Consider the following 14541-nt stretch of genomic DNA (forward strand, 5'->3'; position numbering starts at 1 on the left):
ACCACAGGCACTTGGAGCGTTTCAATAAAATATAATGCTAAATAAATACGAAATCTATGTTTCTCTCATTCACCTATTATTGCCGACAATTTCCTGTAAATGCCGTCAAAATGCTCATCTACAACAAACACTGGCTGCCGCCATTGCTGCCGCTGCACACTGACACATAAATATATATTTATAACACTCTGCGACGTGTATACAGTCGGAGAGCCTGGTCGGTTTACCATAGGAGTAACAACTGTTTTGGGGCTAGCCTTACACATTCATATACCAAAATTTAACAAAATCGAATGAATCTAGATGACCATTGTCATTTTTGCCAAAAAGAAGGCGTGGCTCGAAAGTAGGTCGACTGGCGTGCTCCAAAATAGGACGTTCAAACCTCTGCCATAGGAGTATAACAACTATAATTTTATGCAATTTGAAACATGTGGGTCAAACGATTCTTGAGTTATCGTTGACCGTAGCCAAATGTTGACGGACGGACGCACGGACGTACGACGGACGTACGACGGACGACACCCCATGGCAATAGCTCATCTTGACGATGTCAAGGCGAGCTGAAAATCAGCCAAAATAGATACTTTTAAATCTGTTTGTATAACGTCGCCAGAGCAACACACGACGTCTGCTTGTATACGGCGAGAACAATACAAAATAAAATCTCACACACGCGCGCGCGCACACGGACGCACGCGACACATGTGAATGCAGGCAGTGAGCGTAACGACACAGCGTAGTGACAAAAGAGACAAACTAAAACGTAATCTGTCATAACGAGTGCGTGCATCGGCATACACATGCGTGCAACCTGACCGTGCGTGCAGTCTATATACACTGTTGATCAACACTGATATTGTTGATCTGTTACTGGTGCTGTTTCATTACAGCCCTAGAAAAGATTTGACCGAGTGAGTGAGTAGGTGAATGAGTGAGTGGGTGGGTGAGTGCATGAGTGGGTGGGTGAGTGAGTGAGTGAATGAGTGAGTGACCATGGTGACAGCAATATGACTCATACTTTGTTAACAATACTGTACAACCCTGTCATAACTACTCGCCTTTCGTCATTTTTACGTAAATGCACTCGACAGAAAAATGATAATCGATTGATACAATAACCTGCAGTCGGGCACAGTTAATATTAATATAACGAAGAGACACGTAAGAGATGCGCGACAGAGACACAGGTAATAGACGTAGGTAAGATAGGAAAGTAAGACATACATGTAAGAGCCACAGGTAAGAGATGCAGGTGAGACGCACAAGAGAAGGGGAACCGGGGTAGAGAAAAAAGTATAAACACAATATTATTCTCATAATATATCTCCCCCTTCGCTCCCGCTCTCTATCTCCGCCCACCTCTCTTATACGCAGTCCACGTACACATAACGTCAGCTGAATGCTTCGCGCTATGGTATATCTATATATGGTACACCGAGCTCCCGTTGCTATTCAAGTGCGACGGAGCGCTACCGGTTTGGCCGGATTTATCCGGTGGGGGGGGGGGCAACCTTCCGTGAAGGAACGCTTACCGCGCGTGAACTCTCAGTCAGGTGTCAGCGACCGGAGAGCGTGAACAGCGTGAAAAGCGCGCGCACGCGGAGCGGTGATGGCGAGTGCGCCAGTGTTGTCCGTACGTAGTATGCTCACGCCAGTACATGCGTCGCAAGCACGTCAACTGCTAATGTACTCCTGAAAGAACACGTCTTCGTGCTTCTGGTGAGCAGAGAGAAAGAGACAAAGTGACAGAGACAAAGAGACACAGATAGATAGAGAGGAAGAAAGACAGAGAGAGGATGAGAGAAAGAGAGAGAAAGAGAGAGACTTAGAGAAGGCGGAAGAGTGGCAACGAAAGTGAGCGAAAGTGAGCTGCTTATGCGTTAGTGGTCGTGGCACCGTCTGCGACAATGTGACTGCATTAAGAACCACAGACTGCGGCATTGATCGACAGTAAGGCTATAGACGGGCCGACAAGCAAGTACACGGACACAGAACAGACTATCGCTTCGACTCTCCCACCATCATGCTTAGCCAAGTCTACGACAGGAGCGCACCCTCGCATCGCATCCAACCGAGAATGACCATGGCCGACATCTGGCGGCGAGTATACCCACATGGAACGATGACTGCCCTCTGGCGGCGAACGAGTCCACGCAGACTACTCACCGCCATCTCGATGGTGGCGCTGCTGTCGATGATGATGTTGGCGGTGCAGCACAGCAGCCTTGACGACCTGCAGGAGGAGCAGGAGCGACGCGCCGCCCGCTTAGAGCTGCGAGCCGACGCCGACGCCGCCGGGCAGGCGGCCGACCAGCGGTCAAACCCGCCCACTCAACGACGGCCGGACGCGGGCAACCCGCGCCGGAGCGACACGCGGCCGGTTGCGAACACCCGGCGTCGGTATGAACCAGAAGCAGCGTACGGCCAGCGTGAAGGAATGAATTCACATCCAGTACGGCAAGGCGACGCCGTGCTCTCCGACAACGACCAGTGGCAGGGCAGACCGGAGCAGGCGGCAAATGACGTCATAAACGAGCGCGCTTACTACTCGCTTAATGACGTCAGAGACGCACGTGTCGACTATGTGGGCGATGACGTCATAGAGGAACGAAGCGACTACGAGGACGATGACGTCCGTGACTGGCGAGGTGACCGTGTGGAAAAAGCTGCCTTACAAATGCTGGCTGCCTATAAGGGAGGTGGCATCATGCACGATGGGAAGGACTACGACATCATAGATACACGCGGTGCCTATATGGATTATGGCTTAGCACCTTCAAAAGATGACTATATAGACGATGACGTCATGCCATCACATGGTGAGTATAGGAGCAATGACGTAATAAGCACACGAAATGACTACGTAGGCAATAATGCCCTGCATGCGAGACAGTTCTACAACACGTATCCCTCTCGCCAGCAACCGATGAACTGGATAAGCTACAAAAACATGGCGTCGCGCGTGACCACAGCGCCACCGCCGGTCCTGGCCGACGCGCCATCTGGTGAGTCGCAATCGAGTGTCTCGTCTGCCGACAAGGGTAGTACGGCCAGCCTCACGTCAGGCAATGCTCAGTGGGGCGGGGCGGCTTCTCCCAGTGCTGCCCTTTCTGAGGAGGCCTTTCCTGGTGTTGCCCTTCCTGGGGCGGCTTTTCCCAGTGCTGCCCTTCATGGGTCGGCCTCTCCCAGTGCTGCCCTTTTTGGGGCGGCTTCTCCAAGTGCTGCCCTTCCTGTGACGGTCTCTCCCAGTGCTGCCCTCCCTGGGGCGGCCCCTCCCAATGCTTCTCTTTCCAATCCAGTCCCGGCCCCTCCCGGCGTGGCCGACGGCGAGGCTGTGACGACGACGACCAAGGTGTCGCTAGAGCAGCTGAGGCACAGCTACGCAGGCTTCAACCTCAGCCACGTCGCCGGCGGCTACCTCATCGACACGCCTGGCTGCCGCATCAGCGACGTCGACCCGTTCGACCGGCACGTACGCCGCTTCATCGTGCGCGCCGACGTGAGCTGCGCCGCGCCGCCGCCGCTCGTCACGCACTCTGGCGGCCGCCTCGTCGTGCAGCGCCACCTCGCGGCGCAGCACTACCCGGGCTTCTCCGCTTGCCGCTACAGGGAGATCATGCGGCCCGCGTGCGGCACCGACAGCGACTCCTCGTTCGACCTCAGCCCCCTGGTGGTGAACTTCAGCGAGTCGATCGCGTGGCCGCGCGACGCCGAGTTCCTGCACGTCGTCTGCCTCGACGCAGAGGGCGCTACCGTGCACGAGAACTTCTTTGCGGCGACGCCGCGCAAGCCGGATGTCGAGAAGCGATGCCGCGCTGCCGCCGCCGCCGCCGCCGCCGCCGCCGCCGCCGCCGCCGCCGCGGAATCGCGAAGCCCTGCCAATGAGATGCTGAGCGTCATCGTCATCGGCATCGACGCCGTCTCGCGCCTCAACTTCATCCGGCAGATGCCGCGCACCTACCGCCTCCTGGTGGGCGAACTCGGCGCCGTCGAGCTGCGCGGCTACAACAAGGTCGCCGACAACACGCTGGTCAACATCGTGCCGATGTTGACCGGTCGCTTCACGCACGAGATCGGTTACCCGGACGGCGGCCGCCGCATCGACGACGTGCCGTTCATCTGGAAGAACTTTTCGGCAGCCGGCTACCGGACGCTGCTCGCCGAGGACGCGCCCTACATGGCCACCTTCAACTACCTGCGCGACGGTTTCCGCATGCCACCTGTCGACTACTACCTGCGACCGTTCAGCATTGCCGTCGACATGTCGCCGCTCGTCAACAAGAGCACGTTCCACTGCGTCGGCGACAGGCTCGAGCTCGAGATTGTGCTCGACTACATCTCGCAGCTGGCGGCGACGTTCCCCCAGGAGGCGCCTCCGCGGTCGTCGTCGAGGCCGTACTTTGCGTTCGGCTGGAACGCCCGCATCTCGCACGACAGCCTCAACCTGCCGCGAGTCGCCGACGCTCCGTACGCCGACTTTGTGCGTCGGCTGCGCGACGGCGGCCACCTCAACCGCACGGCGCTGCTCGTCGTCAGCGACCACGGCCTGCGCTATGGCGCCTACCTGCGCACGTACGTCGGCAAGCTGGAGGAGCGTCTGCCGGCGATGTTCGTCGCCCTGCCGCCGTGGTTCGCGCGCCTCTACCCGGCCGCCGCCGCCAACCTGCGCGACAACGCGCGCCGCCTCACGACGCCCTTCGACGTCTACGAGACGCTACTCGACGTGCTGCGCCTTCCAGCGGCCGAGCGCGACGCCGCCAGGGAGCGCGACGGGGTACAGGCGAACGACGCCAGGGGGCGCCGAGGTGCCACGAGGGGGCGTAATGGTCCCGCGGAGGAAGCAGCGGCCGCTAGTGGACCGGCTCGCGGCATCAGTCTGCTTCGTGCCATCCCGGCGACGCGCACGTGCGCCGACGCCGGCATCGAGCCGCACTGGTGCACGTGTCAGGACCACCGGCCGCTGTCGCGCGATGACCCGCGCGCGCTCAACGCCGCCCGCTACCTTGTCTTCGCCATCAACAACGCGCTGGCCGCCCACCGTCGCAGCTGCGCGTGGCTGTCCCTGCGGCGGATCGCCGACGCGATGATAGGCGAGGAAACGCGTGCGTCGCTGACGGCGCGGGTCGTGCGCAGCGAGCGCGACGACAGCGAGCAGCACGTCGCGTACGACGACGCGACGCCGCACTTCCGCAGCGTGCACCTGCTGCTCACCGTCGAAACGCAGCCCGGTAACGCCCTCTTCGAGGCGACCGTAAAGCTGTCGGCGAGCGACGACGGCGGCGACGACGCCTACGAGCTGCTGGGCGACGTCAGTCGCATTAACCGCTACGGAGAGACGTCGACGTGCGTGCGCGACTACTCGGCTCGTAAGTTCTGCTACTGCACCGAGTTGCTCACGCTGGACGAGCGACAGCACCAGGAGGCGCGCAGTATCAGGCTGTCGGATGTGGTGCTCGGAGCAGCTTCGCAGCGTGCAGGAGACGACGACGCGCATGGCGACGTAGAGCAGCGCGGTAGCAGCTACGACCCGGCTGCCCGCTCGCCGCTCCTCCCCCGCCCTCTCACAGCAGCAGATTCCTCCCTCCTGCGCCCCCACCTCCCCGCCTCCCCCGGTGACAACGCGGCGGACTTTGGTGATCGGGGCCGTATGGCGCAGCAGCAGGGTGGTTACGTACGTCGAGGGGGCTTCAGGGAGAACGGAGGGCTTCCTCTATTCGGTGCCTTCCCTGCATGGGCTGCAGCCCCGCCCTCTCGTGACCTCTACGGTCCAAGACGACCCAGCAGACCTCGAGGCTCGCCGCGTCTCCCGCAGATGAACCTGAGGCGGCGTGGATGATAACGTAGTATTGGAGAGAGGAGTGACGTCATGAGAGCAGCCGCCGATGGGTCGCCGTACGCGCGGCAGCGATTCGTGGGTTACGGGCCGTGATGCTCGCGAGCGTGCTCGTAAGATGGGCGACGATCGTGTAATGCCCGGTCCACGACGACGGTCTGCGTGTTTAAAATGCGGCGAGGATGTGCGGTGTTTGTTAGTTATATTGTCAAATTTTATTTTGCATGTTTATTTGTTTGTTTGTCTTACGGCTAATTTTATTTTGTTTGTTTGTTTGTTTGTTTTATGACGAATTTTATTTTGTAAATTGACGTTGGGAGGTTTATACGAAGATGTAATTACTTTATACGAGTTTTAATTACGATGACCACTATAACAGTTACTATTACAGGAGATTACGTGATTGTAATTAAGTTTGAATATGTGTAAATATTTGTGTGATGTTTATTCAATTTTTTCTCAAGAACAGAGGGACGCGGTTACCTCTATCGGAAGCTTTAACAGTGATAACATACGGGCAAACCAGCGTGGCTACTTTGTGGGTGTCACTTTCCCCCGGGCGTAGATGGACAAGATGGCGTCGGTGGCGTAGATCATACTAGATGCTTCAAAGTCCAAATCTTCCACAGTCATACTTCCGTGCTAGACATGGCCTTATTTTCCTAACCCTAACCCTAACACAAGTGCAGCCACATCACGTGACCGTCCATCTAAGTGTTTCCCCTACTTTGTATAGATTCCGTGCACATGCGCGCTTGTGCGTGTCTGTATATGTTCGCGCCCGTGCGTGTGTCTGTGTGTGTACGCGTGCGTGCGCATACGTATGTGCGTGAGCGCGTGCTCGTTTATGTGTGCTAGCGCGCTGACCCGCTCATTACAGTGGACGCCCCTATCTTTCCTCCTTGGCAGAGTAACACAGGCGTGATGCTGCCCGCATCGTCATCTTATTCTGTATTAATGATATCCTGGTGAGCAAGGATCCCGATGTGCACGTATGTCATCATGCTAGAGTGACTCCGCTCCCCATGACCATGCAGACCATAGTCTGACATTACTCATGGTCTGAACGTACTGTTCATCTGAAAGTACTGGCGGTCTGAACTGTTATAGTGTGAAAGTACTAATGGTCTAAAAAGTATTGTTAATTCAAAATTACCGGTATAATCTGAAAGCACTGGTGATTTGAAAAGTACCGTTAATCTGGAAGTTCTGGTGATTTGAAAAGTACTGTTAATCTGGAAGTACTGGTGGTCTGAAAAGTACCGTACGCTTAATCTGATCTCGCTTAATTGTACTTCTAATCTGAAAGCACCGTTAGTCTGAAATGTACTGTTAATCTAATAGTACCGTTAGTCTGAAATGTACTGTTAATCTAATAGTACCGTTAGTCTGAAATGTACTGTTAATCTAAACGTACCGTTAGTCTGAATGTATACTGTTAATCGGAAAGTACTGATAGCCTGAAAGTACTATATATGATTGGACATGGTTGTGTGCTTGCGTGATGGCCCACGTTAACAGCATGATCGAGCAACCGGTTAATAAATGATGTCTGTACAACATTACACCTGTGACGTGTTCTTCACGCAACCTTGGCAGAGCGATCGAGACCGGTCCAACCTCAGACAGACATCCGCCAATACACGTGTATGTAATACGACGAACACATCAAATTCTACAGAATGTTCACGGTAATACTGTGTGTAGATGTCTGTGGGTTTAACAAGGCATATAAGGAAAGTAGCCGCTCTCTCTCTCTCTCTCTCTCTCTCCCTCTCTCTCTCTATCAACACACACACACACACGCACGCACGGCACGCACGCACGCACGCACGCACACACACACACACACACACACACACAACACACACACACACACACACACACACACACACACTCTCTCTCTCTCTCTCTCTCTCTCTCTATTCTATCTATCTCTCTAGTCCTCATCTCTTCTCTCTCGCTCTCTCTCTTTCATCTCATTAGAGCGGGGGTCAAAAATTACCATAAGGGTGCCACGTTAAAACCTGGCACCACAGGCGCCCGAGAATACATATAAAAAAAATATATATATATATATATAGAGAGAGCGAGAGATAAGAGAGAGAAAGAAAGAGACAATATTACAAGAAATAACATGTTGCATATAATAGGGTAATCTCTCTAGGGAATCCTCTAAACCTTTCTATTAATGGGTATATATATAATAGAATAGCCATTACATACATGCACCCGTGACGTAGCGATATGTAGGGGCACCCATGCGTGTGACAGTACAAGGCCGTGCATTAGCTACACTACACCTGTTCATTGCCTCCATAGTAAATACATGACAGATGACATAACACATGACGAACGATAAATGCGTTATTTTGAGGCTAATACATCAGCAGTTACTCTCACTGGCCCGTATCTTCCTGTACGCGGGGGCATCTGCGACCGTGCAGGCATAGCGCTCACTAACTCTAGTCAGTTGTGACTAGAGTTACGTGAGCGCCTATGCCTGCCACGGTCGCAGATGCCCCCGCCGACAGGAGATAGCGGGGCCAGTGAGAGTCACTCCCAGAATGGCGCCACGCGTCACTACCGTTACCATATAGCGCGACCGCCAGACGACTTTGAAGTCGCGGGAAGATTTACAACGAATTACAAATTAATAATTGTTAATACTCGATAGATTAGACGTGTGAATACGACAAAAGCAAGCTTCGTCTCAGTCTGGCTCCTGCACCACTATCATAGCGTTGTTCTCAGTTATAGATAGCGCAGGAGAAGGTTTTTAGGAGGCCCTACCTATAATAACAGAGACCAGTATAGTGGAAATAGGGCAGGAAGCCCAGCCCGTCAACGCGTGACTGTGCAGTCAGCTACAGCCTGCACAGCAATTCGATCATAATAGGCGCGAACGGAAAAATAAATTACGCTAATTAAAGAGACATACAGCAGACGGTGTCTGATGTCATATTTTACGACCGTATAATTTATTGAGGTGAGCGAGAGAGAGAACAGAGCGCCACTGACAGCTGCGGCCGCGCGTTCACACGCACTACACACACACGCACGCGCACGCACGCACGCACGCACGCAACGCACGCACGCACACACACACACACACACAACACACACACACAACACACACACACCACACACACACAACTCATGCAGTCGTTATGTATGTAAACAGCATCGCTATAACCACAGGCACTTGGAGCGTTTCAATAAAATATAATGCTAAATAAATACGAAAATCTATGTTTCTCTTCATTCACGCTATTATGCCGACAAATTTCCTGTAAATGCCGTCAAAATGCTCATCTACAACAAACACTGGCTGCCGCCATTGCTGCCGCTGCACACTGAACACATAAATATATATTTATACACTCTGCGACGTGTATACAGTCGGAGAGCCTGCTCGGTTACCATAGGAGTAACAACTGTTTTGGGGCTAGCCTTAACATTCATATACCAAAATTTAACAAAATCGAATGAATCTAGATGGCCATTCTCATTTTTGCCAAAAAGTAGGCGTGCGCTCGAAAGTAGGTCGACTGGCGTGCTCCAAAATAGACGTTCAAACCTCTGCCATACGGAGTAACAACTACCAATTTTATGCAATTTGAAAACATGTGGGTCAAACGATTCTTGAGTTATCGTTGACCGTAGCCAAATGTTGACGGACGGACGCACGGACGGACGGACGTACGACGGGACGACACCCCATTGCACATAGCTCATCTTGACGATGTCAAGGGCGAGCTAAAAATCAGCCAAAATATATACTTTTTTAATTTTTTGTATAAACGTCGCCAGAGCAACACACGACGTCTGCTTGTATACGGCGGAGAACAATACAAAAATAAAATCTCACACAGCGACGCGGGCGCGGCCACCGACGCACGCGAACACATGTGAATGCAGGCAGTGAAGCGTAACGACACAGCGTAGTGACAAAAGAAACAAACTAAAACGTATCTGTCATGACGAGTGCGTGCATCGGCATACACATGCGTGCAACCGACGTGCGCTGCAGTCTATATACACTGTTGATCAACACTGGATGATTGTTGATCTGTTACTGGTGCTGTTTCATTACAGCCCTAGAAAAGATTTGACCGAGTGAGTGCAGTAGGTGAATGAGTGAGTGGGTGGCAGGTTAGTGCATGAAGTGGGTGGGGTGAGTGAGAGCTGACGTGAATGAAGTGAGTGACCATGGTGACACGCAATATGACTCATACTTTGTTAACAATACTGTACAACCCTGTCATAACTACTCGCCTTTCGTCATTTTTACGTAAATGCACTCGACAGAAAAATGATAATCGATTGATACAATAACCTGCAGTCGGCCGCACAGTTAATATTAATATAACGAAGAGGACACGTAAGAGATGCGCGACAGAGACACAGGTAATAGACGTAGGTAGAGATAGGAAAGGTAAGACATACATGTAAGAGCCACAGGTAAGAGATGCAGGTGAGACGCACGCACACGCACACGCACACGCACACGCACACACACACACACACGCCAGACGGGGGCGCCGACGGACGCAGACCGCACGAACGCCACGCACACACACACACACACATATATATATATATATATCAAGAGTCCATAATTTCTTGATATATATATATATATATAATACATAGTGGCAAGGGTAATGCGCTAAACACACTTAAGGCACATTGTTAGTTTCTCGCTTTGCACATGAGCGACTTGATAGAGTAAACCTGTGACTATATTGGGGACTCTATATAGAGAACGCGGTGCGCGTTACCTAATGGACCAATCGACGCACACCAGACGATCGCGTTTACTATTGTGATCAAGAATGTGCATGGGCCGTTTAGGCCTTACAATTGATCCACTCTCAGCATTACATACAAGCCAAGGCCATAGCACACGTAGGGTGGTGAAGGGCGGCAGCCCTTACCTAAGATTTCGGAGGAAAATGCGGAGAAACGCGCCTTATAAATGCGAATAACCTAAAATACGTGTGAGTGGTATAGTAGTAGCAGGAGCGTATAATGACAGATTTGTAGGACGTATTTGTCATTAAGGACGTATAAGGACGTATTTGTCATTATACGCTCCTGGTAGTAGTAATAGGATAATCATGACTCGGATCGTGACGCCGACGGTATAGCTGCGACCATATGGCGTTAGAAATGAAATCACTCCACGTCACCGCGTGTATTATCAGTAGCAGATAATAGACAATTATTGCCTACAAGTCTAAACAATGGCGTCAATAGCGAGTGCGATTCCTGCTCGTGTGCGGTCCGTAATTCGAGAGCTTTTCGGATTTCCTGAGGCTAACCGCGTCGTCTGCTGTTCCTCTTCGTTACCGCTAGCGCCACGGTTGTTTACTGTCCTCTGTCCACAATGAGGTTGGGCAGTCCTGCCAACTAGTACTAGTAGTAGCTCTAGACTCGAGTTACCACAGCGGTGGCCTAATAGTAACTAGAGCTCGCTCCTCTAGGCAATGAGTATCGAGTAACTTTGCGGTGGGCAGTGAGTGTGAGTCAGCCCTTGCTCGTGCTCTCTTTTGTGCGGCTGTGCCTACATGTATGGGGGGGGGGGCTGATAGAGTACTAATATTGCCGTAAAATGGATGCATTTTATATAGATTATAGGTAAATTTTTTCATCATCACTTGTGATTTTTGTTTTGCTTCGATTTTTGATACGGATTCTTTAAACCAGTCGGTTTCGGCTAGTTTTAGAACGTTAACGAACGCACATTGGTGAGACGTGGACCTGCATATTTACTGCGAGCTGAAACAATGTCCAATGTATCTACTGTGAACTGAGATTTGGGGTACCCCATCAGGATCTTCCTGCACACAGGTTGCATGTTACGTGGCTGTGGCCATGTCGCGTAACCTTATTGGGTAGTTTAGTCGCAGAGAGCACTGCGGCAAAGTTTTTGAATTCTTCATCCATCACCAGAAATCATCACTGTGAAAAAAAACATGATATATATGTATAAAAAATACGATAGATAAATGAATAGCAGAAATTCGCACATTGTATCATATGTATTTCTCACGGTCATTCATGGCCTCGTAGTAAAAAACAAAATTTTTCAGCGCTAACAATTTCGGCCAATTCTTCCCTTCCACGATTACAGCGTTACCATTACGTTCTCAGAATAGCCGCGCCACGCAACCACGTTGCGTGTAAAATTTTGCGTGGCGTATATTGGCCTTTACGGTAAGAAAACTGTAAATGAAACCTATATACCTTTTAGATAGGTCTTCAGTCAAATCGAGATCTGTGTGTTGTGACTGTTGTGGGCTTGCCTCGTTCTGTAACATATAAACAGTCATTGCCATAAAAGAACATTTCAAATGTCGAAAAAGAGTTACATTCTTTTTCTGCCAGTAGGTGGCAGCATCACACATACCGAGTTGTAAAAGTAAACATACATATTCAGCAAAGATTTTCTTTACTTTGTAAAACTGTCTTACGTGTGGAAACTCGACACTGCTGCAAGGCAAAGCTATCACCAGAAGTTCAATGCAATGGTAAGGTAATTAGGGTAAAAATATTTTTGTATTGTTCACGCACAAAACCGTGTTCACACGTACGGTGTTATGCAGTACGCGCTGTAGCCTGTACTCTGTAGTGTAGGCTAGCGTCAGCGTGGTGGGGGCGTGTGATCAATACAGCCACATAATACAGGGTTGGCATGCCTTACCGTTATAGGTATGTGTTTTCCCCCACCCTCCAATATTTTATCAATATCATGTCAGCTGTCTATCACCTGTCATATGGACAGATAAAGGTTCAATGCTTTTTACACTTTCATGCAGAGGAATTTCCAACCGTACAACATAGTGCGCGCATGACGACACCGCCGCCTGGGATGTCAGACGCCGGCGAGGCAGCGCCAGCAGGGGGCGCCCTGAAGGTACTGCGCGTGTCGCAGCTGGACGCGTCGCAGCTGGACGGAGACCTGCTGGAGCTGCTGCGTGAACAATGCGCGCTCGCGCTCAAGTACTGCCACCACCCGGGCGCCGTCGCCTCCCTCCGCCCCGAGCTTGACGCCCTGCTGCGCCTCCTGGTGTGGAGATTCTCGCTGTACGCGCACGGCGCCACCGTCGGCCAGGACCTGCTCGACGTCCGTTACGTTGACGCCCGCTCCGGCGCACCGATCGCGCGCATGCAGATGTTCGCCTACGCCGCCGTCGTCGTCGGATGTGGTTACCTCGGCGACCGCCTCGACGACCTCCTCCGGATGCTGCCGGCGTCGGTGCCGCGCGGAACCGTCGCTAGGTTTGCGCGCCGGGCCGAGGCGGCGGCGAGGGCAGCCGCACTGCTCAACTTCTTCATGTTTCTGCGCCACGGCGATTACCAGCTTCTCCTAGAGAGGGCGCTGGGGTTGCAGGCACAGTTCCGGCGGCCGCAGGAGGCGCGCACGCCGAGCTTCAAGTTCACGAACCGCGAGATCCTCTGGAACGGCTTCTCGGAGTTCCTGCTGTTCCTGTTGCCGTTCGTGAACTTCCGCCGGCTGCGAAACTCGTTCCGGAGGATGCTCGCGCGCAACACGGCGCCCCCTGGCAGCGCGCGCGTCATCCCAACGGAACTCGGCCAGTGCGCGGTGTGCGAGCTTCCGCCGTGCGTGCCACACGGCATTGGCTGCCGCCATGTGTTCTGTTACTACTGCATTGTGGGCAATGTCATGGCGGATGCGTCGTTTGCGTGTCCTCGTTGTGGCGTGAGGGTCGAGGGACGTGAATCTGTGAACCCGGTCATACTGTGGGAGAGGTAGCCATGCTGTGATGTGTATAAATAGACTGTGATTCTTTCTTAAGCAACGAGCTAATTGTGATAATGTATGATACAATATAATAATGCAATACACTTTCAAGTGGACAACGTTAATTTAAATCTGTGTTGTGAGATCGCAATATAAAACAGTATTCTGTAATAAAATTTCACACTCGAAATTGGGAGGTGCAATGTTGTAGCACTTTTGCCCAAAATCTTTTTACAAATAAATTGAAGAATAATTTCTCCCAAACCAACTTTCTATTTTTGGGTATCCCTAATTAAGGTACGGTTGGAGGCTTATAATATATTTATTTTGGATTCATCTACTATATACACAAAATGTGGCTAGCATTTGGTATTGCACAAGTCGTTACATATTTGTATGCAATCAATCAATCCTCACTAACACTACATAAAATAGTTTATGGCAGATATCGATATGGCAGCGCCATCTATCGCAACGACTTTACATTTGAAACATTTCTATCGACTGGCTACGTCAGAAAGGAAATATTTCATGGCACCGAACTCATCCATTGACGTTCTTTCGATGATTTCAACAGATTAGGTTGGTAAAGGCCAAGGCCGGGTACGTGTTATTGAATTTATTACTTCTAAAAACACATGGAATTCACTGGGTCTATGTAAGTTGCAATTGGCTGTAAATACACCATATTCAGTACCACAAGTTCTTATCAACTAACATCGTCCTATCAAATCACCGTACTGCCACTGGACATCATCTCTATCCTTGAACCGTACTGGCTACACCTCTCACGTACGTTTTTGCCACATTGGCAGTCGAGAGGTTCAATTATATATAGGTCCACTGAATTACTAGCCCTTCGGCTCTACTACTATTAGTACTAGTATCAGTAATACTTTTCTCTAGTCTAAGCCTAAAATGCATGACGTTTCGT

General features: G+C 51.4%; 4 protein-coding genes across 6 annotated transcripts in view; 3 read left to right on the top strand and 1 right to left on the bottom strand.

Annotated features, from left to right (window-relative positions):
* Positions 1 to 3856: 3856 nt before the first annotated feature.
* On the top strand, positions 3857 to 7401 carry LOC106808578. Its single transcript, XM_014811340.1, has one exon. The coding sequence runs from the start codon at positions 3890 to 3892 to the stop codon at positions 5837 to 5839; it is 1950 nt and encodes a 649-aa protein (XP_014666826.1). The 5' UTR covers positions 3857 to 3889; the 3' UTR covers positions 5840 to 7401.
* Positions 7402 to 10418: 3017 nt separating this feature from the next.
* The window catches only part of LOC106808581, a 73513-nt gene continuing 69390 nt past the window's right edge, over positions 10419 to 14541 (bottom strand). The window contains exons 19-20 of the mRNA XM_014811344.1: positions 12089 to 12153; positions 10419 to 11803 (exon numbers count right to left, since the gene is read on the bottom strand). Of these exons, the coding sequence (XP_014666830.1) occupies positions 11788 to 11803; positions 12089 to 12153 (81 nt within the window). The 3' untranslated portion in view covers positions 10419 to 11787. The remainder of the gene's footprint in view (positions 11804 to 12088; positions 12154 to 14541) is intronic.
* Positions 12258 to 13860, top strand: LOC106808582 (peroxisome biogenesis factor 2-like). The gene is made up of 2 exons (XM_014811346.1): positions 12258 to 12372; positions 12661 to 13860. Exon 2 carries the CDS (start codon positions 12693 to 12695, stop codon positions 13617 to 13619), a length of 927 nt encoding a protein of 308 aa, XP_014666832.1. The 5' UTR covers positions 12258 to 12372; positions 12661 to 12692; the 3' UTR covers positions 13620 to 13860.
* LOC106808583 (FGFR1 oncogene partner 2 homolog) overlaps positions 14126 to 14541 on the top strand; it is a 3589-nt gene continuing 3173 nt past the window's right edge. The window contains exon 1 of one of the 3 annotated variants that reach the window (XM_014811349.1): positions 14126 to 14189. The gene's annotated coding sequence lies outside the window, so the exon portion shown is untranslated. Of the gene's footprint in view, positions 14211 to 14256; positions 14266 to 14541 lie in introns of those variants that run through there. The other 2 variants (XM_014811348.1, XM_014811351.1) reach the window with 2 other exon arrangements.

This window comes from Priapulus caudatus, unplaced genomic scaffold (genome assembly GCF_000485595.1).
Source record: "Priapulus caudatus unplaced genomic scaffold, Priapulus_caudatus-5.0.1 Scaffold288, whole genome shotgun sequence".
In the NCBI taxonomy this organism is placed as follows: Eukaryota; Metazoa; Priapulida; class Priapulimorpha; order Priapulimorphida; family Priapulidae; genus Priapulus; species Priapulus caudatus.